This window comes from Chlorocebus sabaeus, chromosome 17 (genome assembly GCF_047675955.1).
Source record: "Chlorocebus sabaeus isolate Y175 chromosome 17, mChlSab1.0.hap1, whole genome shotgun sequence".
NCBI lineage: Eukaryota > Metazoa > Chordata > Mammalia > Primates > Cercopithecidae > Chlorocebus > Chlorocebus sabaeus.
The window spans coordinates 41186882-41214108 of record NC_132920.1 but is presented as its reverse complement, the minus strand read 5'-3'; the positions used below and the strand labels follow the sequence as shown (position 1 = coordinate 41214108).

At 47.9% G+C, this 27227-nt stretch overlaps 1 protein-coding gene across 1 annotated transcript; it reads left to right on the top strand.

The window, feature by feature from the left end:
• The first annotated feature begins 2004 nt into the window (after window positions 1-2004).
• On the top strand, window positions 2005-14353 carry UNC5CL (unc-5 family C-terminal like). Its single transcript, XM_007972683.3, has 9 exons — window positions 2005-2057; window positions 6113-6558; window positions 7068-7368; window positions 8101-8363; window positions 9110-9211; window positions 9498-9565; window positions 10494-10594; window positions 10747-10860; window positions 12643-14353. The coding sequence occupies exons 2-9, from the start codon at window positions 6174-6176 to the stop codon at window positions 12863-12865; spliced, it is 1557 nt and encodes a 518-aa protein (XP_007970874.3). The 5' UTR covers window positions 2005-2057; window positions 6113-6173; the 3' UTR covers window positions 12866-14353.
• Window positions 14354-27227: the final 12874 nt, after the last annotated feature.

Here is a 27227-nt window from a genome sequence, read left to right as displayed (position 1 = left end):
CTTGGTGCCTGGCCTCTGGAGGCTACCCCTTGATGGAATGTTTGAGAGTTTGTGGTAAGGGTTTGACACTGAGAGACCTGGCCCTACTGTGACAGCCCAGCCCCCAGTTATAATGCTATTGATGCCTGTGGTCTCTGCATCCCATGAAGCAGCTCTGTGGCCATGGGAGTGAGTGGTATGAGCCTTCAGATTTCTCCAGGAGCCTCCTTATAATTGGGATTGTCCCCAAGAGTGGCAAGCACCAGCTTTGGAAGTGAGTTCATAATCCATGAACACAGCCCCTGGTTATAGCCTCCTGGTTGGCATGACCTTCCTGGCTTAGAACCCTAGCTCGACAGATCTTTCACAAACCCCTAGGACTTTATGACTCAGAGGAGAAGGCAGCTGACAAGTGGAGGTGGGTGGGGAGTCAGGGAGGAGTGACCTGGCGCCCTGGCAGAAAGTCCTGCCTCCCAACCTCCCTAAAGAGGGGTAGGGAAGAGTGTCCCTATCTGTTGGCAAAGTCCAGCCTCCTGTGTGACTCAAACAGAGCTTTGTTAAAGACAAACACCCCTACCCCACTCCCTTCGTTCCCTCTCAAAGTTCTGAGCAACCCTTCCTAGCTTGTCTTTAGGCATGAGGTCTGCTTCCCAGGTTGCCTGCTCTCTACCCATTCCTTTGATACATGTCTGCACTTTGGGGTACTGGGCTCCTGTGGGAGGTTTATTCCACCCTCTCACCTCCACCAGGGAAGGAAGCAGAGGGGAGGGGATTGCAGTCAGAGACAAGAGGCTAGAGAATTATTAACTGAGACAAAAGCAGAGGAAGTTACTTATTTTCTATGGGAGATGATAACTAGTGGCCTGGGGGCGTTCACCACAGCCTCCTCAACTGCAGGAGGCCAGACCCCGGTGATAACAGTTACCATCTATTTACCATCCATTCATTGGTGGGCATTTTACATTTATTAGCTCAATAATAACAATTATTATCTCACACAAGGTAGATATTCTTATCTGCATTTGACAGACAAGAGAATTGAGGCTCAGAGGACTTAAGTAGCTTGCCCAATATTACATAGCCAACGTGTGGCTCACCTGGGCTCAGTGTCGGTCACTTGGATCCAAAATGCATCCTCTTCCCTCTCAACTTCTTCACTCATTCATTCAAGACATCTTTATTGAACACCTTCTATCTATCAGGCTGTACCAGGAGCTGAGGAGACAGCAGAAAACATGGGAAAAGTTCCTGTCCACAAGGAGTTTTCATTCTGTAGTGCCATCGCTCCTAGATAGAGTTTCTAAGAACTCAGAATGGCAAATGGCCCCAAAGTTCAGCCGTCTCCCAAGCGGTAGTGTTTCTGCCAACTTTGGGTGGGGGAAGTAGAAAGCACCTGGTGTAAGGAACAGATATGGGTACATCTCAGGTACACCAGCAACTGGTGAGTCATTTATCCTCTCAGTGCCTCCATTGTCTTCTCTGTGCAGGGAGCGGGTGGAACTAGATGCTCTCTAAGCTCCCTGGACCGGTTGCATTGGCATCAGCTGGGAGCTTCTTTGAGCTGCAGAATCTCAGGCCCCACACTAGACCGACAGATTCAGAACCTTCATTTTAACAAGATCTCCCAGGTGACTGCGGTGCACATTATAGTTTCAGAAACTCAGATGGTTCCCTCCTCCTCCTGTCTGCCATTTTAATTTAATAATAGCCTCTGGCTGGGGACAGCCACTCACCAGCAGAGGGCACTGTAGGGAGGAGTTTCAAGGTGCAGCACCTACACCCAGGTTGTCTCACTCCCTCCCTCCTTCCTTGCAAACCTAGACTGGCAAGTTCACTGACTTCTGGGATCCTCAGCTACTCCCTTACCTGGGCTGGACTTTGCCAATAGAGAGGGACATTCTCCCTCACCCCTCTTTAGGGCAGCTGGGAGGCAGGACTCTGCCAGGAAATGCCAGGCCACTCCTGCCTGGATTCCCCGCCCACCTCCAGTTGTCTGCTGGCCTGTCGACTGGGTCTGGCTGATCCGTTTCTCAGAGAAGGAATTGGACCAGCCAGCAGCCTCTAAGAGCACCTAGACGGTACGGTGAGCACCCCCTTGGGGCAGCTGGAGAGGGGATGGGCATTGCGATGGGGTTACCTGGGGCTCCAGGGAGGAGCCAGGCCAGCTCAGCCTGCCTGCTGGAGTGTAGGGACCCTCTGCTGGAGGAGGGGAGGAAAATGGGACTTGGCCAATGGGTATGAGGACCACTGGGATGATCTGTGTCCTACGGAAATGTCTACTATACTAACAAATGCTGTTCATGACTTGTGTTGGGACCATCCATCCCAGTACTTGTTATGTTCTGCAGTAACTGGACATCTATCAGGCATTGGGGAGGCACAGGGAGAACCAGTGAAGTGGAGGAAGGGTTGAGAGTTTTCTTAAAGGGTATGAGCAGAACTTTGCAGCAGGAGTTTGGATCTTTGTGCTGGAGGATGCAACTGCTTAGGGACAGGTGATGGCAGCATTCTAAAGAACTCTTGTTTCGGGGACCCGCTATCCAGGGTGATCTGGGGTCTGGGGCAAGACAAACTGGAGGAGTGGGTAATGAGGAGTCCAGCATGGGGTTGGGAAGCTCCAAGTCACACTCAAATGGCTGCAGTGCTATAGATGCCATTCAACCAGACTCGGGACCTTTCCCCATTCTGGGGCCACAGGGAGGATGGAGTGAGGGCCAGGGCAGCCTGGAAGAGCTGTCAGCCTGGGAGACCTGGGGCTGGCCCAGGAGGAGTTATCCTGCTTCAGGCCAGGTAAAGGAGGGAGCTCCTATGAGAGGCCCAGTGGGGCTTTGGGAGTGGTGCGTGCCAACTTCTCCAGGGTCAGAGGTTGAGCCATCTGCTGCACCACCCAATGAGGTGCACCTCACTGGGGATCTGGACTCTGGTCTTTGGTGGCCCCAGGAAGGTTACTGCTGTGTAACCGAGGTGGGGTCCCTCCTTTCATCCCTTTAGCTATTCCATCCCCTGCCACTGGTGCCTTGGTGGATGGGGATGTGGTGTGATGGGGTGGGTATTACCACAGAACTGAGGATGTATCTTTAGGTCCTTCTATTTGTTTTTCCTTCACTTTTGCTTCTTTCTCTTCCAACTTTATTTCTTCTGGAGAAGGAAAGGAAGATACTTGGGGAAAAAGAAGGGGTGGAGAGAGAAAGGGGGTTTCTCTGGAAGGGTGTTCATCTTCGCTCCTCCTTCCTGCCTGTCTTCAGTTGTTTAGTAATTCCCTGTCCATCCTCACTGTGGGGAGAAAGCTCGGATTCCTTATCTGTGAAATGGGGATAAAAATAACACCTCGCTCCTAAGGCTCCTGTGAGGATGAGATGAGACAAGCCGTGGAGAGAGCTTTAACACAGTGGCATGGAGTAAAGCTCTGCCAATGTTAGCTATTGTTATTACAGTTGGAATTATAATTATTACTAATGTGAAAGAACCAAAAGGAATAATGGGACATCAAGGGTAGCTTGCTGCTCCAACCCCCTTCTCATCAGCTTTGGGGCACTGCCAATTTACCTGGTTCACCTGTGTGCCCTCTAAGAGGCCTGGTTGAAAAAGGCTAGTGCGTTGTCTGTTGGGTTGGCTCTTTAGGCAAAGAGAACAATGCCAATCCCCTGCTTCTTATTCATGCTTTCAGTGAGGACATGGAGGAAACAGGTACTGCCCCAGTCTTCAATCCTGAGGATACGGTGGAGGTTCTTCCCCAGTCTAAGAGGCACTAGGAAGGGGCTTTAGTTTTCATGGTCCTGGGGATGGAAGGAAGAAGGTGGGCCAAGCCTCAGTTCCAGGTGGGTAGTGTGAGTGAAGGGCACAGGGAGGACTGGACACTGGAAGCTCTTCCATTGCAGTCTCTAGTGAGTTATCCAGAGGGGCCTCCCAGGGCTCTGAAGGAGGACATTGTGCCTCACAGAACTCAGCTACCAAGCCAATGAATTCCATTCCTGCAGAAGCTTCTTGAGAGCGGAATAAGACGTCATCTTTGGCAGAATTGAACTTCCCACAGTGTCCGATACACAGCCAGTGCTTAGAAAATGTTCGTTTGAGTGGGAAAATCACACATGACAGCACATAATCAAGAATGACTCAGCATGGTGGGATGACTGTGGAGAGAGATTTTGCAAGCTGGAGGCTGTCAAAGGCTGGTGTGCCAGCGGGAGGCGCTATTGAATGGGAGGGTCCACATAGGGAGAAGAAACAAGTGGGGAGAGCAAGTGAGTGGAGAAACAGAAAACAGCATGAGCAAAAGCCAGAGGCTAGAATTAAGCAGGTGTGGGGAGCCTGGGCACGCTGCAGGGCAGGGGTGTTGGAAATTGTAGGGCCTGGAAGAGGGGAAGTAGGAGGAGGTGGAGGTGGGTTCTGGAGGGCCTCAGGAAGAGCTTCTGGGAAGTCTCAGCCTGTGGCCTGGCTGGGTAGCCAGGTGAGCAGGAGGTGAGTGTTTGCTTTTGCCCTGCCTCATTCAAGCTTCACTGTAGGCTCGCATCTTTGTTTTTCTTCTTTTTCTTTTTTTTTTTTTTGCTTCCAGTTTTAGCTTTTGTTACTCCTGTATGTCACCTGTCCCTGTGAGCTACCTTCAGGCCTTTCTGGCGGAAGGAGGGGCATAAAGAAACACATACATTTGGACAGTGCTTTCTCATCTACAAATACTTTTCACATGACCTTATGCCATCCTCATCATTACCCAAAGAGGCACTTTTTCCCCACTTTTAATAGCTTCAGAAAAGAATTGCAAAGGTAATACAAACTACATGCTTGATGTGAAAAATTCAAAGTACAGAGAAAAGGATTTTTAAAAATACAAAGTTTTTGTTCACACCTTCCACCTTCTCAATTTGTCATGACTCATGGGAATAGTTTGGGGGTGTGTCCTTCCAGACCTGCACAGTCTAAGACCAGACTCATTAGTACACGTGGCTACTGGGCACTTGAAATACAGCCAGTCCCAAGTCAGCTGTTCTATTCATATAAGTTACACATGGATTTCAAAGACTGGGTATGAAAGAAGAAAGTAAAAATATCTCATAATTTTATATTGATTGCCTGTTGAAATAACATTTTGAATATATTGGGTTAAATAAAATGTATTAATTTCTCCTGTTCTTTTTAATGTGGCCATCAGGAAATTTAAAATTACATGTGTAGTTCACATTATATTTTTATTGTACACCACTGCCCCAGACCTTTCTCTATACCTTTATATTTACATATATAACCCATAAATACATATTTATATGCAGTTTTGTTTTTCACATTAATGAGCTCAGAATATTTTATCTCTCTGCGACTTGCTTTTTCCACTTATAGATTTTTTTGTATCAGCATTTGTAGATCAAGGTAGATATTTGGACAGATGAGGAAACTGAGGTACATTAAGCAATATTGAGGCAGGAGGAGGAAATTGATTCCAGGCCAGATGGAAAACTGGCTGAAACAGGGAAGAGGCACCAAAAGCACCTCTCCATAAGACATGCCCACCAGTGCCATGACAGTTTACCACTGCCATGGCAATGCCTGGAAGTTACTGCCCCTTTCCATGGCAGTGACCCAAAGCTACCATCCCTTTTTCTAGAAATTTCTGAATAACCCGCCCCTTATTGCATGTAGTTAAAAGTGGACATAAATATGATGGCAGAAATGCCCCCAAGCTGCTACCCTGGGCACACTACCTAGGGTTAGCCCTGCTCTGCAAGGAGCATACCTCTGCTGCTGCTATATGCTGCCACTTCAGGGAAAGTTGCTGTCTAACACCACTGACTCACCCTTGAATTCTTTCCTAGGTGAAGCCACAAACCCTCCCAGGCCAAGCCCCAGTTTTGGGACTGTCCTGCCTTACATCAATATGATAAAACTTACCCAGCCATAGTGACCAAGGTGGCATTTGAACTCATGTTCTCTAACTGTAAACCCAAGCTCACTCTGCTTCAGAGCAGTTCACAGAGAGCCAGGGTAGGTTCTCGAGTAAGAGAGACAGGTTAAAAGAATTGGTGTGACTAAAGTGTGCAGGGTGCGATGGAATGAAGACAACTTGCAACTATGTGGAAGTCAAGCCTTGACCTCCACAACTTAAAAGGGCTTACCCTGACACTGACCCCTTCTTCCCTACCAGGCCTTTGGCTTTGGCTGGCACAGGGGTGAAGGAGAGCCAGCAGCATTGAGTGACCGGGCTAATGTGCTTCCAGGAGAGTTCATTCCAACCCTCCCAGTTCCTACTGCTGGTGGGGGTCCCAGTGGCAAGTGTCCTCCTTCTGGCCCAGTGCCTTCGATGGCACTGCCCTAGAAGGCTACTGGGGGCCTGCTGGATGCCGAATGGTCAAGAGGAACCAGTGTCCCAGCCTACCCCTCCACCAGAAAATGAGGTCTCAAGGCAGCACCTGCCAGCCACACTGCCAGAGATGGCTGCCTTCTATCAGGAGCTGCACACACCCACTCAAGGCCAGACCATGGTCCGCCAGTTGATGCACAAGCTGTTGGTGTTTTCGGCTCGAGAGGTGGATCACCGCGGCGGCTGCCTGATGCTCCAGGATGCAGGCATCTCCTTGCTTATCCCACCAGGTAACAGCTCCTGGCTCTCTTCTCCACATACAGTTGCTCAGACTGTACATTAGGTCACCACATCTGAGGGAGCAATGTTCATAGACACTTTTTACTTCTGATAATTGTTGTATTGTGAGTATAGTTTTATTGACTTCAGGGATGGACATATTACATATCTTTTAGGACAACTTCCTGGCAGGTGGAAGTAAAGTGCCTTGTTCTAATGAATCAGTATGCTGTGACAATTCTCCAGTAAAGGGAGGCAAGAGCACCATTTACAAATTCATACTAGGCACACTATGGGCTAGCAAAAGCCTGGGTGGAAAGGGGAGTGTCTTGCTTAGGGTTACACTACAAGTCAGCTCCACAGTCATCTTACTCTTGTTCATACCACCGCCCTGTGTGCCCTGCTGGGGACGTCTCTCCTGGGCTCCTGCCCCACCTCCTTTCTCTCTGGCCTGGCCTCTTTCAGGGGCAGGGGTGTGCCTGCCTACCAGGCCCATCTCATCTCTCCCTGTCCTCCCCAGGTGCTGTGACTGTGGGCCGCCAGGAGCGGGTGTCTTTGATCCTGGTGTGGGACCTTTCGGACGCCCCATCACTGTCCCGAGCCCAGGGGCTGGTAAGCCCTGTGGTGGCATGTGGCCCCCATGGGGCCTCCTTCCTGAAGCCTTGTACTCTCACGTTTAAACACTGTGCCCAGCAGCCCAGCCATGCTCGTACCTACAGCAGCAACACTGCCCTGCTCGATGCCAAGGTATGGAGGCCCCTGGGGCAGCCGGGGGCCCACGCCTCCCGGGATGAGTGTCGCATCCACCTCTCCCACTTCAGGTAGGCACATGCCATTGGCCTGTCTTCCCACACCCATCTCTCTGGGGACTGTCTTTCCTGCCCACTTTCTCTGTCTGCCTTATCTTCAGCTCTCTGTATAGTAGATGGTCTGCAAATCCTTTATACCCTGGTGACCCTTTCTGGCCCCTCTGTCCTAATGTCTGTAGCAGTTTTTCTCACACTAATCATATCCAGGACTGCAAATCCCACCGCTGTATCTGTCTGTCTGGAAGTGTCTGACTCAGCCCTGTCTCTCCACCTAGAAGGGACCTGTCCTTCTCCACCTCTCTCTATCTCTCAAATTATCTCTCTCTACTGTGTGCCTCTTTCAGGACTGTCCCCAAACTTAGTGCCAGTTCTCTAAGACTCCATTCCATCTTTGTCCTTCATCTCTTTGTCTTTCTAGAGTCTTAGGTCCTCTGCCTCCCAGCCTCCTTCCTAGCCATTGACAGGAGTAGAGCCATGTGCAGGTGCCCTCCCAAGCATGGTCACCCTGAGCCCACTTCCCCTCTTTCCCCTGCCAGCTCTCCTCCCCATTCAGTCACCAGTCACCATGATGTACTCACTTTTCATCCCCCCGCACCAGTTCCTCCCTAAGTGCTCCCCTCGAGTGCTCTCCGAACCTCCCTGAAGGCCCCACAGAGGCCCCTCAGGTGGCAGGAGGCTGGTGGCAGTGTGCTGGTGTCTTAGCCTTCCCTGCACATGAGTGCCTGCCAATGGCTCCCTCTGCAGCCTCTACACCTGTGTGATGGAGGCACCTGTGGGGCGCGAAGCCCGCAAATGGCTGCAGCTGGCCGTATTCTGCTCACCGCTGGCACCAGGACAGTCCCACCTGCAGCTGCGTATCTACTTCCTCAACAACACGCCCTGTGCTCTGCAGTGGGCACTGACCAACGAGCAGCCCCATGGTGGGCGCCTGCGTGGGCCCTGCCAGCTCTTCGACTTCAATGGGGCCAGGGGTGACCAGTGCCTGAAGCTCAAGTACATCTCAGAGGGTGAGGGAGGCAGTGGCCTGTGGGAAAGGATGATTAGGAGCCCCACAGGAATGAAGGGTTCTGGGGCTCCCCTGGACATCTGGAGATCTGGGGACCCCAAGTCTCTTTATTTTTTTTTTTCCCTGAGTCGGAGTTTTGCTCTGTTGCCCAGGCTGGAGTGCAGTGACATGATCTCGGCTCACAGCAACCTCCGCCTCCTGGGCTCAAGTTATTCTCCTGCCCCAGTCTCCTGAGTAGCTGCAATTACAGGCGCACACCACTACAGCTGGCTAATTTTTTTGTATTTTTAGTAGAGACGGGGTTTCATCATGTTGTCCAGGCTGTCTCGAACTCCTGACCTCAAGTAATCTGCCCGTCTCGGTCTCCCAAAGTGTTGGGATTACAGGTGTGAGCCACCGCACCAGGCCCCAAGTCTCTTTGTGACCTCTGGGCCAGCAGTAGCCTCATGGAGCCCCCATGACTTTGACCACTCTGCTGTCTACTGAGCCCTTGCCACTCACTCCTAGGACAGGGTGCTGCCACGTGGGAGGCGGGAAGGAGAGGGGTTATACCCCACAGAAGCAGGAAGGGATGGAAGGCTTTTACAGTGCAAGGGCCCTCTTGGGGTCCCTGCCCAGGCTCTGGGGATTCCCATCCCCTTGAGACCCTCCTGCCTTTGTTCTGTCCTCGTGCCTCCCCACAGCCCTCTTCAATACTTGTGGAGGGCCCCACTCTCTGAGGCCCTCTCCTCTCTGCCTACTCGCCAGGTTGGGAGAATGTGGATGATAGCAGTTGCCAGCTGGTTCCCCATCTCCACATCTGGCATGGAAAGTGCCCATTCCGCTCCTTCTGCTTCCGGAGAAAAGCAGGTAGTCCGGGAGCCCTGTGTGTACCTCCTCCCCTCTCTTTTCCCCTCCCGTCTCCTCTTCTCCCCTCCCAGTAACCCTGGAGCTCTGCAGACCCTCATGCAGCCATGCACACAGACTTTCCCTGAAAGGCCAGGAGCCACACAGATCTTTGCGAGAGAAAAATGGAGTGTTGGACCCCAGCTTCTTCAGATTTTCCAAGTCTTACTATAGAGTCCTTTACCTTCTCCTCCTCTTACCCCAGGCCATTTCCTCACTCACTGGCCATGCTCGCACCTTCTCTTTATAGCCAATGAGAATGAAGACTGTTCAGCACTAACCAATGAGATCATTGTCACCATGCACACCTTCCAGGATGTGAGTTGGAGCTGAGGGGCAGAGGAAGGGCAGGGCCTGGGGGGACTCCTAGGCAAAGTGGGCGCAGGGTATGGTGTCCAGTAATTATGGTCTTAATCACATAGGTAAAGATGGCATTTTCCATAGAGACCCTATACCAGCTCTTTGAGGGCCTCAGATCATCTGGCCTCCAAGTTACCCTCATCCCTGACTCTCCTTGTCTGTCGGTGGATGAATCCAGCGGGAGGCTAAAAGAACCAAACCCTAGTTTAACCCTTTCTCCCAACTCAGAGAACTGGGGCATCAAGTTGATACGGTTTCTTTCTAGGTTGATTGTCTACATTTGAGAGATGATGTTTTATATCTTCATTGTGGGATTTGAGAGACGATGTTTTGTATTTTCAGTGTGGGAAGTGGCCAGGAAAAAGGTCTTGAGTAGGCGAGATGGGAGTTAGGTATCTCTCCTCTCCTGCTGCACCAAGGGAAGATGCGAAGAAATCAGAGTTGAGAGTCTTTGGGGAACCATAGTGGCACCTTATTGGAGGGCAGGCAGATACCCTGTTGTCACTTGGAGAAGAGGCAGGGAAAGTTGGAATGGAGGAAGGGAAACATATGGCTGAGATCAGTGTCTCTATGGTTGGATGACCTCCCACTGCACCATGGCCCCTCCCAGGATTTCCACTGGTGGCTCAGGATGCATCCTGTTTGGTCTTCATGTCCCAGTTCCCAAAGAGCTCAGTGGGCAAACATAAGGCTGAAGGTGGGGTTCTGAAGTCAGGGAGACAGCGGGTAGAGGGTGCTGGGTGGAGGGGGGTTGTATCTCCTGGTAAGGTAGCTCAGAGTGACAGACTGAAGGAGAGACATGAGGAATGGAGGTAGGACTCCAGCTTCTTACTCAAGGGGATGCCTTGTGACCCCTAAGTGTGTTCCCTGCCCTGTGTTGACTCAGGGCTTGGAGACCAAGTATATGGAAATCCTCAGATTCCAGGCATCAGAGGAGGAATCCTGGGCAGCGCCGCCCCCTGTCTCCCAGCCGCCCCCATGCAATAGGTGAGATGGGGGTTGCTTGGGCTGTTGCCTGGGGGATGTTGGGTTCCTACCCTGGCATCCACAGGGTGACTACAGCATTTACAGTGTATATGGGAGAACCAGAGTGGGTCTGTTTGTCCCTTTCTTCCAAGAACACCTTTTCCCTGCCTCAGACTGCCCCCAGAGCTCTTTGAGCAGCTGCAGATGTTGTTGGAGCCAAACAGCATCACAGGCAATGACTGGCGCAGACTAGCCTCTCACCTGGGGCTTTGCGGCATGAAGATCCGGTAGGAAGAGGGGTGATGTCTGTGGATGGTAGAGGAGGGTGGGCTGGGGCGGGGGTCCTCAGGACACTCTGGAGACTGGATCACAGGCAAGGGAGTGACTTAAAAGTCAGAGAATGGCTACTCTCCATCCTATTTCCCATAAAAGGGCAACTCTATTAATCACTGTATCATCAGTACCTAGAATGATGCCTGGTGCATAGTAGGTGCTCAGTTAACATTTAACAGTGAATCCATTAACATGGAAGTTATTTGGTATATGTTGAGTGCTTGCCATGCTATGCCCTGAGGAGGAGAAAGACAGATTATAGGATAATGTGTGTAAAGTATGTAGCGGGGTGCCTGACACTTGTTAATTCAATAAATGTTAGCAATAATGGTGACAGTGCAGTCATGATCCCTGTCAAGGAACTCAGAAAGCAGTAGAATACCGAGCTAAGCTCCAGAAACTACACTATGAGTGCAGCAGTCAGGGAAGACTTTATCCAGGTGATGGGGCTACAGCTGGACCCTGAAAACAGGGTGGATTTTTATTTATTATTATTATTTGAGATGGAGTCTTGCTCTGTTGCCCAGGCTGGAGTGCAATGGCACAATCTTGGCTCACTGCAACCTCCGCCTCCCGGGTTCAAGTAACTCTCCTGCCTCAGCCTCCCAAGTAGCTGGGATTACAGGCATGTGCCACCACGTCCAGCTAATTTTTGTATTTTTAGTAGAAACGGGGTTTCATCAGGTTGGCCAGGCTGGTCTCCAACTACAGGGTGGATTTTTAAATCATTCATTTAAGCATTTATCAAGTACCTATTATGCCCTGGAAACTGTACTAAGCACTGTGATACAAAAGGAATGAGGCATGGTCCCAGCGCCTAGGAGCGCACACACTAGTAAGGGGTTCAGAGAGCTTGAAAAATAAAGGCAAGTGTTCCTTGTGCCTTCCTGTAAGAATCCAGTATTGTATAACACATCGAAGAGAGACAGAAAACAGCTGAAGCAAGAATAATAATGAACTGTGGGCGTTATGACCAGAAGTCTGAATTGAGGGGTGCAGAATGGTCTCTTCCACCTGGGAGGGGTGAACTAGAAAAGGCTTCAGGGAGGAAGTGATGGAGGAGATCAGCTATTCTGTTTTGGGGAGCAGCAGAGGTGGCTGTGGGTGTAGTGTTTGCAAGACGAGAAAGGGAGAGGCCTGAGCTAAGGAGGTTCAGGATGAGAGAAAGGAGAGAAAGCATGAAGACAGGGCAAGGCCAGGTGCTGGATGAGCCGGAAAGGCTCATGGAGCATGGACTGGTTAGGAAGTGAGAGACTCTGGAAGGTTTTTGTGGACGGGAGGATCGTGATAAAAAGCCATGGTTTATGGCAACTGTTTCCTTAGTAGTGAGCAGGATGTTGTGGCCTAGGAGAGAGGAAGGAGGGAGTTAGGAGACTAGGGGGAGGCTAGGGCTGTATTTGGAGTGGGAGAGGCAGAGAAGGCAATTACAGAACATCAGAGCTGGAGCAAACTTAGAGGTCCTCTTATCTAAGCCTTCAGTTTAATGAGAGGCAACTGAAGCCTAGAGAAGAGTAGGGCTCAGAGAGTTAGCCTCCAGGCGAGGACAATCTCAAGTTTCAAGGGCCTGGGGCTTCCCACCCCCTGTCCCCTGAAAGGCAAGCAAGAGCAGGACGAGGACAAAAGCTACAGGGTGGGGGAGGGATGGACCTCGTGCTGCGCAGCCGAGGGAGCCTGCAGCAGGGAAGGAGCCCCTCCCTGCTCCTTCCCTCTTCTCCTCCTCCCCTGCCTCCGGCCAGGTTCCTGTCCTGCCAGCGCAGCCCCGCAGCGGCCATCCTGGAGTTGTTTGAGGAGCAGAACGGCAGCCTGCAGGAGCTGCACTACCTCATGACCGTCATGGAGCGGCTAGACTGCGCCTCCGCCATCCAGAACTACCTGAGCGGGACCCACGGCGGCAGCCCAGGCTCCGAGCGCGGGGGCGCCTGGTATAACCAGGGCTTGGAGCTGGACGAGAAGCTCTGAGCGCCCAGCTTGCAGGGCTGGAGGAGGTGTGGGGGCGAGAGGGGTTGTTCCCCCACGCCTATGAGGAACACAGCAGCTGTGCCTGGCTGTGCCCACCACCCTTCCCAGAACCCTCGGACGGTGCCCGGGGCTGCCCGCGAAGCCGGAGCGTCCTCGCCAGCCTCTCAGCAGCAGGCGCGCCCTTCGGGCCGCGATCTGTCCCGCGTGCGGGTCCCCCCCTGGCCGGCAGAGGGCGCAGGAGCCCAGGAGATGGCCTCAGCGTGGCCCGGCTGCCGAAAATGACCAGGGGACGGCCACGGTCCCCGCGTGCACTTTAGGGCCAGTCAGGCCCGGAGTATTCACTGAGCGCTCAGGAAGACCGGACATTGGGCTGGTGTCATGAAGAATACTGGAATATAGGAGGCAGGGACTGGAGCCCTGACAAGCACACAGTTGTTTTGCAGGAGTCAAGATGTTCTCATAGCAGCCAGGGGCAAACTCGAAAACAGCCCTGACCTGTGGTGGGGGTATGTGTGTGTGGCTTTAGGAGCTGAGAGGGGAAGAGCTGAGTGCGGGCTGGAGCAGCGAGAATGCTTCACGGAGTATATTGGGGAGAGAGGATTTGACTTGCTGAGTGGTTTGTAGATCTTTAGGTGGGGGGGGGTGGGGGAAGAGGGTGGCTGGACTTGGGTAGGAGCCGAGAGTGGGCATGGGAGCCCAGCCCCATGGGTGTGAGGCCTGGGTAGGACGGGGCTTCCCGGCCAGGCACGCCTGGCTGTCTGCCTCTGCCTCTACTAACTTCGTTTGTCTCTGTATCCTCCTGCTCAGGTCTTGTCTTCCCCTCTCTCTGCCATTTTCTCTATCAGAAAACATTAAAGCTGAGTAGAAACTTCAAGATGATAATTCTGGCCCAATCCTTTTATCTCTTTATCTCCAACGGTGTGCGTTTTGAGTCTCTCTGACTTGGTTTTTCTGTCCCAATCTCCCGCAGTTGTTCCATCTCTGCACCTGTGTTTCTGTTTCTCTCTCTCTCTTAGATCTTTTTGTTTCTGCCTAGTCTCTGTGCCCTGTCTTTATTTCTTTCTCTGTCTGAAACCCTCCCTGTTTTCCCTTCAGGCATATGTCTCTAAACCAATGTTATGTGTCAAAGACTGTTGAAAGAGACAGGGCTACGCTAGGAATGGATGGGTGGGGATATTTTCCTTCCCCATGGATTAAGATCCAGTTTAGGGTCAGGAAATAAAGGATAGGGATGAAAGAGCACCCTATTCAGTCAGCAGATACTTATTCAGCACCTACTATGTGTTAGATACTGTATACAAAAGACATGAATGGGCTGGGTCCTGAACAGAGAATAAAGGGTTTGACTCCATTCTGGAAATGCTTTTGTTTGCAAACAGGTGTTGTTAATTTGTTCAAAGGCAGGCAAACAATCTCTCTGGCAACACAATTTTCTTCTGTATTTAATTAAAAAATATTAAAGCTTTTTTTCTATGATGAATGATAAAATATGAAAATTGCCTTTCTTTGTTACTAACTGTATTTTGCTCAGATTGGCAAATTTGGATGTGAGTATGAATGATTTTATTTGGTAAAATTGTACCTATGGGGATGGGTTGGAGGGAAGCATTTTGTAGACTGTGCTTCCAGTATGAAAATTATCTGGGTCCCGCATGGTAAGTCAGGGAGGTTCCCTTCTTTTCTGTTAGATGCAAGCCTTCAGAAGCAGGCCTTTCCATCCCTTCTCTGTTCCCCCAGCGCCCCCCATCCTCTCCTACCCTTCTCATCTGTCCTCCTTACCCCACCGGGGACTGCCAGTTATGCCAGATTAGTGCCTCGGCCTTTTCCCCCTTCACTTAGCTCAGGATTGAACTGTGCAGTAGACTGGCACTGTTTCGCCAAAGACATCATTGTGTTCCTTCCAACCCTGGAAAAAATCATTTTAAGAGTTTCACGTCTTCTGGAGTTGCAAATAGAAGCCACAGAGATTCCTGTGATGGGAATAGAATGCTTTCTGGCCCCAACTCCAATTTCTCAAAATGGGTTTCCAGTGCTGGCAAAGGGAGGCTTGGAAATCCCGGGGTAGTTGCAGGCTGAGTGATTCCTATAAGGCAGACCCTTCCTTTCTCACATCAAATGCAGTTGGCACGTTATGTATTGGCACCTAATGCTGAGAGATGGTGTGTCCCACTGGGTATCAGGAGACTTAACATTTAGCCCTGACTTATACTAACTAGAACAGCTCTTCTTTTGGGCTTTAAACTCTTCCTTGGAATGAAGCTACCATGTTAGAGGCTGTCCCAGGGCCTTTGGTTTCACAGGCTTATGCAGAGGTGGCACACTGGTCACCCAAGGAACGTTCACTTGGGGAATTTTTTTTTTTTTTTCTTTTTGAGTTGCCTTCAAATAGAACAACTGATCACTGCTTGTGACCTTACTTCCAGCCCTTTCCCTGATAAAGAGTTGCCTAAATCATCTGCCTAAAAACACCACATTTGTGACTTCTGCACTTTCACATGTTGCAGAGGCCCACGTCTACACTTCCTCCCACTGGATTTGGAGTCTGGGGAAAGGGGTTGGGGAAATGAAAGGGTAAGGTTGGGCCTAGGTCTGTGGGGTTGGAGCCTCTAGCGCTCAAAGCAAATATGTGTCCTTGGCATCCCCTTTGACCACTGAGCAATATTTATGCTAATGTTCAGATCTGTGCTAACAGAAACTCAATGAAAGCCACATATATAATTTTACATTTTCTAGTAGTCACATCAAAAATTGTAAATAGAAACAGGTGAAGTCAACTTTAATAAGTTTCGTTTAACCTAATATATTCAGAATATTATTTCGACATGTAATCAATATAACATTAATAGTATATTTTACATTCTTTTTTATATTAAATATTTGGAATCTGGGGTATACTTTGCAATTACAGCACATCTCAATTTGTATGCTAATTTTTCATTGGAAAGATTTCATCTGTATTCAGCTTTTATACAATTTATAACTAAAACGTACATTTACAGACACAAATTAGACAAGCCAAAAGTTTTCCAAAAATGGAATTAGGTATCAGTTTTTAAATTTTAGTTCACTGAGATAAAATAAAAATTCAGTGCCTCAATTGCACTAGCCACATTTCAGTTGTTTAGTGGCCATGTGTGGCTAGTGGGTACTGTTAATGAACAGCACAGATCTGGGTTAGGAATCCAGCTGGGTATAACTTTATAGTATACCTGACCATTCACTTATTTGTTAATTCATCAAACATTTGCTGAATACCTACTCTGTGCTAAGCCCTGCACAAATTGTTGGTGATAAAAATCCAATGAAGAAGAGCATTCTTGTTTCGTAGGAGCTCCTGAGAAGCTGGGAGTCAGAAGGAAGGACACTTTCCTCCCATCCTTCTTTGTACCTGACTCAAGAAGGTAATGGGAGATGAGGTTCAGGCCAATACTCTGTGTTGCAGAAATGGCTCACACTGCAGCCTGCTGTAGAGGCAGCAGATTCAGGGTCAGTGTTCCTGGCTTACCTAGTACATCAGGTGGGTTATTGGTTGATGACAACAGGATTCACTCTAGCTAGTTGAGGCAGATGGGATTTATTAAAGGAAACTGAAGGAAAAACAATCATTTGGAGGGCGGAGAAATAGATTTGGGGTAAAGTTTCCAGGAACAATGCCCTAAACTGTACTGTAGGACTAGATCATGGAGGGAAACTGGTATTACTATGGCTGCTGCTACTGAGCACTGGACACCAGGAACTTGACTTTATTACAGCCGCTCCTGCTACCACCACTGATGCCATCTCTGAGTCAGGAACCAGACTTCACCACCAGTTCTTTTTTTTTTTTTTTGAGACAGAATCTTGCTCTGTTGCCAGTCTGGAGTACAGTGGCACGATCTTGGCTCACTGCAACCTCCGCCTCCCAGGTTCAAGCGATTCTTCTGCCTCAGCCTCCCAAGTAGCTGGGATTACAGGCGTGCGGCACCACGCCCGGCTAATTTTTGTATTTTTACTAGAGACGGGGTTTCACCATGTTGGCCAGGATGGTCTCGCTCTCTTGACCTCATGATCGGCCCACCTTGGCCTCCCCTAAAGTGCTGGGATTACAGGTGTGATCCACTGTGCCTGGTCCCTCACCACCACTAATGAAAGCTAAGGCCTCTTCTGCCTTCCATGCCAGCAAAAACAGAAGCTCCATGCACTGCCTGCTCTTTACACTACTCACTTCTGAATCACATCTTTAGTGCTGGCCTTGGGTTGTGAGAGCTCAGACCACATGCCTGAATCCTAGCTGCAAAGACACCTGGAAGCTCTGAAATCTGACTGGAACTCTGACTTCAATATCAGGGAAATGGGACTTATTACATGAGAATATCCCCAAATATGGGAAAGCTACTCAAAAGTTGATGAGAAGCCACAAATAAGACAGATGTCTACTACAGAGTGTGGTCATACTGTAGCCTCAGGCAGCAAATTCCCTTCTCAAGAATAGCCATGCACTCAGTAGGTGCCGTATCAAGGTTCTGGCAGAGAGTAGACTGAGGATGTGCTATGGATCGAATGTTTGTGTGCCCCCAAAATTCATATGATAAAATCCTAACCCTCAATAAAATGGTATTAGGAAGTTGGCCTTTAAGAGGTAATTAGGTCATGAAAGTGGAGCCCTCATGAATGGCATTAGCGCCCTTATAAGAAGAGACCCAGGAGAGTTTGCTTCCTTTCTCTCTGCTTTTTATCACATGGTCACACACAATGAGAAGATGGTGGTCTGAGAACCAGGGAGAGGGCCCTCACCAGCCACCAGTCAGAACCTTCATATGGTGCCTGTGTAAGACCACTGACCTTCAGAATCTTCTCAGTAAAGCATGCCTGCACACGTTCCTTAGGATGGCTCTCATGCCAGTACACACAAATGTGATCCCGTAACCCAGGTTTAGACCTTGACATGGTTTAGAAGTGCTATGGTCTGACAACAAGCTCATCAACAGTGGCAAATTGGTTCGTTCCATGCCTTCTCCAGCCCCTGTGCCTCCCTGTACTGCAGAGGCTGAAAACTAAAATGATGTTTCCCAGACTTCTTGGCAGATGGGGATCTAGATATGCTTAGGTTCAGCCAATCAGCTGGACTCATGCAGGACTTTGATTTGGAATATGGAGGGATGATTTGGAATAATGGAGGGAGTTGAACAGGGCATGAAGCTGGTGCTCATTTTGAGGAGCTAGAGTGGTCAGCAGCTGTGGCAGCAGCTCCCTTAGTGGCAAGTTGCATGCATAGTTTGGGGTGTTAATATGGAATTCAACTTGGAGTATATCCCTACAGCCTTTCCAGTGATTTGTGAACTATCTATCTGGGCTCCATAATATATTGTTTGTGCTTAAACTAGCCAGAGAGGGACTACATAGTATAAAACAAAGACCTGTATCCGGTGTGCCAATGATTTTTTCACTGCAAAGACTGTTCTTTATTCTGTGATCATATACTTCTTACTTTGCTTGTGTTAACAGGCCTATTGTCTTATGAAAGGATGGTAAAGCAATGATAGCTTTATTAAAATGTCTACTTGGTAAAGTAAAAAGATAATAATCCTATGTTGATTTTCTCCTCCCCAAATTAAAAAATAAAACACAAAAATATTGGTCTGTAAAATACAAAAGCCTGGAAATGCTTTTTTTGTGAGACCTGTCATCCTGATCCTTTTGAAAGCCTTACACAGATATGTTTATTCATCTCCTCTGCACATATTTGACTATTTACTATGTGCTTAGAAACATGGTGGGCCTTCATTTATTTTCTTATCTTCAGGTACTCTTTCTCATGCTGACTTTAATCCAGCCTATGCTAGTTTCTTGTTGGCAGAGATGTTATGCCTTCTGGCCAAAAAAAAGCTAAGTCAATCCTAGCTGGTTAGTGTCATGACATCATAAAGATATTAGCCCAAGGACAGGAATATGCTTCATATTAGCTCTCAGCCTTCAGGTGAAACCAGATTTCATTTCCAAATGAACTAGAAAAGACACAATTGGAAAATGAAGAATAATATTTGGAAAATGCTGAATAGGGTGAAGACGGGATTATAGAAAAGTTCTTTAGTGGGGCAGAGAGTATAGATGGGGGTGGGGAAGGGCACACCCCTCCCAATCTAAGGGAGGAGCTGACCATCATTTCCCTGGGAATCTCAGATAAATATGAAGAAGGCACATGACAGACAAGGGGACCCAGTGGCTTTGGTTATCTTGGAAATCTACCAGGAAAGTCTTCACATGTGGCTTGTCCTTGCTGCATACCCACCCACAGGGTTTCATCACAGTTGGGCTTCTTGTGCTCTGGCTGAGGAGACCATCTGTGGCTAGGTGGCAGAAGCAGACCATGTTTAGTACACAGGGTGTAAGCCCTTGGGAAGTTTCGAGTTCTGGAGACTGCCCGTCTCTGTGAGCCTGTGTTGTCCTTCCTTTCTGCCTGTGACTACCCTCTTCTTTCTGGGTCAAGCCCGTTAGATATGACTCAGGCACATTCTTCCTTGGGAGAGGATCAGGTGAATCCTTTACTTCAGTCTCCGTCTCTTTCCCTTAATAAACTCTTTTTAATTTATTTGACTTCATCAAAGCAAGAATGTGGTTCCATTCCCTTGAGGCCCTTCTTGGAAGCCTGGTTATATGGGACAAGTAAGGATTCTGGAACCCCACAGACTTCAACTTAGAAGCCAGCTTCTTCACTTTCCACGTGGATTCTGGCAAGTTACTTAATGTGTCTGAGGTTCTGCCTCCTTGTCTGGATGATGGGAATAATATCATCCTCCTTTTAAGATTATTATGAGGATTAATGACTATAAAGCCCACAGCCTACACGTAGCCTGGTTCAATATTATGCAAGGCCTTCTTCTTTGTAACACCTTGTAATGATCACTGGGCTGGACATTTATTGATGTTGGCTGCAGAGCATCCCATCCCCTTCTTTAAGAGCACCATGACTTGCTTTCAAGAATCATCTTTCCCTAGTGGGATTGTCTCAGAGGGAAATAATACCAAGGGGCAGATGCTTTCTCTTGCCCTTTGTGTAGCCAGGGGGCTGGAACATGATCAATGTCTCTGTCACTCTAGACCCTGAATCCTCTGTGAGTAGACTGAGGATGTGCTATGGATTGAACGTTTGTATGCCCCCAAAATTCATACGTTAAAATCCTAACCCTCAATAAGATGCTATTCAGAAATGGGGCCTTTGGGAGGTAAATAGGTCATGAAGGTCGAGCCCTCATGAGTGGCATTAGTGCCCTTATAAGAAGAGACACAGGAGAGCTTGCTTCCTGTGTCTTGAGCATACAATGAGAAGATGGTGGTCTGAGAACCAGGAAAAGGGCCCTCACCAGCCACCGTATCTGTCAGAACCTTGATCTTGGACTTCCCATCCTCCAGAACTATGAGAACCAAATGTTTGTTGTTTGAACCACCCAGTCTGTGGTATTCTTTATGGCAGTCTGAACGGACTAAATCAAGATATATGGAATGATTAGTGGCTCTTTGGAGCCATGGAGGTGTGGACACCTGGCTGTTCCTCTCCCTGAACTGGAACTGGAGTTCTGTTGCCAGAGGATCCTACACTGGAGTCTCCTGTCTTTTCTTGGATTTGCTGAGCCCTGATGCCCTCCCTGAAAATTCCCCTTTGGCTTACATGTACCAGAATTCGTTTCTCTTGCTTGAAAACTAGAATTTTGATTAATACCCAATAACCTTGTACTTAAGTCATAAGGTATCATAGGTGCTATATGAATTATCTATTGCTGTATTACAAATTACCAACCCCTCCAACTTAGTGGCCTCACACAGTAGTTGTTTATAATCCCTCACTGTGTCTGTGGCTCAAGGAGTCAGAAGCAGTTCTTGGTTCAGGGACTCCATGAGGCAGCAATCATCTGAAGGTTTGACTGGGGCTGGAGGATCCACTTCCACAGTGAACCAGTCAATGGCAAATTGTTGCTGATTATTGACCAGGGGTTTTTAGTTTTTCTGCATGTGGGGCTCACCAAAGGACTTCTTGAGAGTCCCCAGAGCATGCCACTACATTATTGATACCTAAATATTCTGATAAGGCGATTGGGATAAAAACAACTGTGAGCTCTTAGGCTTGGAACCATTCTCTGCCAGGCAAATCAACAATTATCCTTCCTCTAAAGTTGTTTCCAAACAGAGGAGGCTTACTTTAATCTTGGTTGCTGGTAACTGTTTTGTTCTCTAGATGATACTAAGGTAGAGTCATCTTAGCAAAACTTGGAGCAATATGGTTTGGTTCTTTTGCATTAGGTTTTGTAAAAGTTCACAGTGTACCTTGGCAATCACTTCTCAGTGGATCCTTGCAACAGCCCATAGGGCAAGTAGAGCTGGATGTAGTGGTTCCATTTCACAAATGAGGAGACTGAGGCCTATGGCCAATAAGTGTTAGACATGGTGGTTAGGTTAGGAATCAGACAGGCCTGAGTCTGCAGTTTACTAGCTCTGTGACCTTGAGTGAATTGTTAACATCTGTTTGCCTTCATTTCTGCACCCATAAAATAGGCTAACAACAGTCACAATAATAGTACCAGTTCTCAGGGTAGTCAGGGTTAAATGAGATAGAATATATAAAACACTTAGTATAGTGCCTAGAGCTTAGTAAGCACTCAGCAACATGAGCTGTTGTAGTGAATATTAGCTCAGACTAGGATAGATGATAGATATAGGATAGATGATAGATATAGGATAGATAGTCTAATAATTTGCACAATCAACCGATTGTACTCATTGGTGAATGGACCCACTGGTGCTTGGAAACCAGAAGGACAACCAACCCTCCTCCTTCTCCTCTAACCCACTTTCCCATGGCTCCTCCTTCTCTAGTGTTTGCTCTTCCTTCCCCTTACTCCTTACTTATCTTTTATATTATTCCAATATTTGAAGAATGCAGGGTTGTAAAAACTTATAGGGTTCCTGTATAGCTTCCAATTTACTGCAGGCCTTTGCAAAACTGTGTTCAATAAGTACTTGTTAACTCAATCAAAAATCAAGTCATCCATATGAATAAATGACTGGCTGCCCAGCTGGCTGAAGCTGATCATGTGCATTTGCACACATACACACACATGCACACAAATGTGTGCACATAGACACAAACCAAACATGCACACAGATACACACACACACACCTGCCAAACTCCTTGCAGTTCACCTTGGGAACCTTGTTCATTCACAGCCCAGACCTTGGACAGGGTCACCTGTTACCTTCCCAAAGGGCAGCTTTGGTGGTGGGACGTGCAGATCCCCTTAGATCAAAAATAACCTCCTACATGTGACAGCCCCTTGCAGCTCACTAGGCTGTGCCACATCCATTATCACCCTGGATTCTGTCTCAGAGAGAGCCGAGGGCTGAGATGTTTAGTGGTTTTCCCATGCAAAGGACCTGGACTCATTCAAACTTCCCCATTCTAAAACCTGGACTATGATGCCACTCAAAAAGTCCTAGCTAGAGCTATGCTTCTGGGTTAAGTTTTGCATCTCCATTAGATCCCTATTGAAACACACAAAACACATATTTTATCTGAAAGGCGTCCAGCTCTACTTCACTGGTTAAAATTAATTTATCGGATCAGATAGTTATTACCTAGGGCAAGCGTTGAACCATTCTGAACATCTTTGGTCATACCTGTGAGGAAGTGTGGTGGAGGGACAGTGGTCCAGCAGAACACATTTTCTCTTCTTTCACTGTAAAAGAATTGCTCGGGCACACATATCCCCGTCTCCCCAGGTTCCCTACAGTTAGGTGAGCCTGTGTAACTAAGTTCTCACTTGCAGAGTGTTCTCATGAGCAGAATGTGAGTGGAGTGATGTATGAGAGTCCCAGGCCCAGTGATGTGGGGCGATCAGCATGCCTCGTGCCTGCTGTCTCTCTCCTCCTGGTCTGCAAACAGGCATGGCAATGACCCAGCTGCCACCATGCTGCTGAGGACGTTTTGGGGGATGGCAGAGAAACAAGATGGAAAGAACCTGGGCTGTGGACTCTGCCTGAAGCAAAGCTGCTGCTGATCAGGGGGACTCCCTCAGATGATGTGAGAGAGAAGTAGATTTCTATCTTCTTTAAGCCACTGGGTTATGATTGATGCATCTCTTTGTGGCAGCAGCTTACCTATCTATCAGAATTAGACAAGTTTACCCATGTGAATTGCTTCATCTGGCACATAGTAAATGCTCAGTAAATGTTAGCTCTTACTGTGACTGTATTTGTGTTTCAAAACCTTGCACACATCTCTAAGCCTCAGAGTGGAGGATTTGGGAGCAGTTTTCATGAGCGTTCTGTTGGACATGTGCTGTCCTGCTTTGGTGCCAGGCAATCAAGATTGACCTGCAGTGGGCATCCATCCACTTTCTGTGTGGAATGCAGAGAGGCTTCAGTCCAGGGGAGTCCAGTGGAATTGGGTTGGGGTTTGCTAAAATCCAGAGGCCATTCTTGGGCACAGACCCTAGTCACCTCTGTGCCTGGCACAGGGGCCCTGCTGATGCAACACCCTGGAATTTCCGGGCACAGAGGGCACCTGCAGACAGGGTAGGAGGTGAGCAGCAGACCACAGCCTCTGGTCAGTAGGCTTGTGTGAGACACCTTCAGAGGACCCCAGCAATGACTGGGTGGGTGAGGTTTGGGGTGTTCTGGAAGCTCTGTCATAGCAAGGAGGGGAAAAATTGGTGAAACATGGGTGATGTCTGTAAATGTGAGCCCCTCTGTAGCCAGGTGAATCTGGAAAACTTGGGTTACCCTAAAATAAAGCTATACAAGAGTCCAGCAAGTGAGGAGGCAGCTGTATCATTTTGTAATTCTTATGTTTGGGATGAGGGCTCCTACTGCCCTGGTAATGTCCTGGTGCTGTTCTTTATTCATTAGGAGCTGTTGAGTCTCCTTGGTCCTACTCTGGCCCTGTTTGTATTTTCAACAGGAGATTTCTACATGTATGTTTTCCAGATTTCTACTTTGAAAAAAGCATAGACGCACAAGAAGTTGCAAAAAGAGAGCTTCTGTAGACTCATCACCCAGCTTGCCCTAAAGGTGGCATCTGACTAACTACAGTGCATTATCAAAACCAGAAAACAAACACTGGCACAATGCAATTAACTAGATCATAGATCTTCCTCGGATTTCCCCAGTTTTTGCAAGTACTCATTTTTCTTGGTATGCCTTGCATGTAATTCTATGACATTTTATCACATGTAGAGATTCATATACTACTGCTGCCACATCTGCATTTATTTTGCTTCACAGCAGCAAAAAGCATGTTCAAAACCTACAGCGAAGTGAGAAAGAGCAGGAGTGTTTTCATCAGACAGACCTGGCTTGAATCCTGGCTTCTCCCCTGGCTGGCTGTGTGACCTCATACATGAATGAATCTTTCTGAGTCGGCTTCCTCATCCACAGAAGGGAGGAATGAAAAATGGACCCCTGCTCCTGGGTGGTTCTGAAGGATCTCATTCCCAACAGAGTAAGTGCACAACATGCTATTATCAGCATCCTTTTGTGAAGGCCTTTTGACTTTATGATTCAGGGTTGTTTGTTGACTCACTCTCTGGAATAATTAAAGTTCACAAGAAAAATAAAGTAGGAAAGCAGGACTTGCATGTGTTGTTATCAGCACACCTGGGGCCGCAGTTGTCAGCCCCCTCCCTAAGATGTTTGCTGTGGTGCCCTAGGCCCAGGTCCCTGCTTCAGCCTTTGTACACAGCTCACTGCACTTCCTCCTCACCAATGCCTCCCAAAGGAAACTCCTTGGAGGCTCCATTTGACTCCTCCCCATCTTCCTTTATCGTGCACGGATCTTTGCAAACTTCTCCTCTGCTTTGCATCCAGCCTTCCCACCCTTCCACTCCTTGACACACACCTCTTGATTTTTTAAATCATGGCCGATGGGAGCACCCGGCACTACACCTATAATGAGGCCATGATAAACAGGAGTACACTTGTGTAAGCCGTATTTTTATTTAGGGGGAACGTTATTGAATAGAGACGATCTGTCTCTCTCTTTCTCTTATTAGACTGTGAGCTCCTTGAAGGCAGAGATTCTTCATTTGAGTGGTTGAGGCACTTGTGGGGGTATACAGGCACACTGCCTTCCTCCAGTCATAATTCCACACAAATCATCATAGCTTCTATTGACTGAGCTTTCCCATGTCTTTGTCATAGTGCCTGAAGCTCTGGTTCACATGACATTTTGCAGTCGGTGTTATGATCTCCCTTCTGTGGCTGCAGGAGCTGAGGCTCAGAACAGTTAAATGGCCAGGCCAGAACTTGTTTTCTTCCCAGAACCCATGCTCACTTTACACTGACTTACTGCCTCTCCACTCATGTCTGTTTGATTAATAACATTAGGCCCATCACGCAGTTCCCTGGGAGAGCTTATCTGTAAAATGGTGCCACGAGTCTCCAGCTTGTTCATGTCATAGGGTCCTTAGTGAGGATCCAATGACCTGGCGAAGGGGACTGCCCCCTGCAAACCCTGGCATTATAAACAGTGAGCTGGGTGGACTCTTCAGCACATGTGAGTGATGCGAATTCCTCAGCACACATGCACTGAGGGAACTGCCACCCTCCACTCCTTGTAAGATAGATAGTTACTTTCATTTCTCTTTATTCTGTCTACTGGCAATCCTGAACCTTACCTTATAATGCTCTCCTAGGCATATAAAAGGGAATAAATCCAGATTCATCATACATTTATTAAAAGTCATCTTTGCTGTAGCTACCTCCACATTTTGTTTTGTTTTCTATTTTGGACGGCCTCACTCTGTTGCCCATATTGGAGTGCAGTGGTGTGATCTTGGCTCACTGCAACCTCGAGCTCCTGAGCTCAAGCGATCCTCCTGCCTCAGCCTCTTGAGTGACTGAAATTATAGGTGTGAGCCACCATGCCTGTCTCCACATAGGATATTTTTAAAAATACCATCTCAGTGAATGCTCACAACCACCCTGTGATATAGGGTTTATTCTCATCCTTGCTTTACATATGGGAAACAAAGCTCAAAGAGATTAAAGTGATCTGAAGTGACCTGCCCAACATCACATAGCCAGTAGATCTGGGTTTTGAACCTGGGTCTGTGTGACTCCAAGTCCAGTGCTTGTAAACAAAACGTAGTTGTTTTCGGCATTTTAAAATTCAAAATGCATGAAAGAAAAGTCAGGGACTATCTTGTCTTTGGCTTCTTGGATCCCTTCTTCAGAGATCAATATCATCATCTGTTGAGTTGATATTCTATGCATTCTATTCTCTTTTGTTGTTATTCTATGCATATTGAATATATAGTCTATGCATATTGAATACATATTATTCTTTTTCACTTTTTCTATGTTCTTCTGTACCCTGCTGTTTTACTTAACAATGGATCTTGGAGATCTTTTCATAATCAGTTTATAGAAATTTCTTCATAGTTTTCCACTGTTGCATAATATTCCTTTGTATGGATGGACAATAATATATTCAGTAAAGTGTGAACATTTAGATTTTTTCCCAGTCTCTGTGTCATTACAAATCCTGCAGTGAATAACTTTGCATTTACATAATTTTGCGTGTATGGGGGCATATCTTCACAAAAAAATCCTAGAAACCAAAATTTAGGGTCAAGGGGACACGCATTTAAAATCTTGAGTTATGAGCACATTGCTGTCTGTAGGAGTTACACCAATTTCTGTCCCCAGTGCTCCTTCCTCTGCATTAGGCCAGCTTGGAACAGGTGCCAAGGTTAAGGAAAGCAGCATATGCCACTGGGACATATTCCTCTCGTTCTGCTCCATCAGGGAGAACCAGGTTTCTGGCCTTTCTTGTACTCCACCCTTTTATCTCCCGGGAAGTCACCAGATGTTCTGCCATTGGAAGAAGGGGAGATAGTGTCTCCAAACAGAACACACCAATCTATCTGTTTACAATGATTCACATCCAGAGAATCAATGAACTCTAAAATCCTTGGCAGACTCCAACTCATGGCTGGAGGAGCTGATGGTGGAAGCAGGTCGCAGACTTCAGTTAAATATTAATAATAATATTAAACATTTACTGTGTGTTTATTCACTTCTGGGAACTGTGCTAAGCTCCTTGCATGGATTACCTCACTGAAGCCTCAAGATCACCCTTCAAGATGTGTACTGTCATTCTTCCCATTTTAAGGATGCAGACACGAGGACTGAGTAATTTCCTAAGCCACAGAATTAGCAAGTGACACCACTGGGATTTGGGCCCTGGTTGTTTGATTTTCTTTTTTTCTTTTTTTTTGAGATGGAGTTTCGCTCGTCACCCAGGCTGGAGTGCAGTGGTGTGATCTCGGCTCATTGCAACCTCCACTTACCAGGTTCAGGCAATTCTCCCGTCTCAGCCTCGCCGAGCCC

Excerpts from the sequence above, each read along its gene's own strand:
- UNC5CL (XM_007972683.3), top strand. The coding sequence starts at position 6,174 with ATGTGCTTCCAGGAGAGTTCATTCCAACCCTCCCAGTTCCTACTGCTG. Across the intron at positions 6,559-7,067 it reads CTCCTTGCTTATCCCACCAG|GTGCTGTGACTGTGGGCCGC; the intron begins GTAACAGCTCCT and ends TGTCCTCCCCAG. Across the intron at positions 10,595-10,746 it reads CAGCCGCCCCCATGCAATAG|ACTGCCCCCAGAGCTCTTTG; the intron begins GTGAGATGGGGG and ends TCCCTGCCTCAG.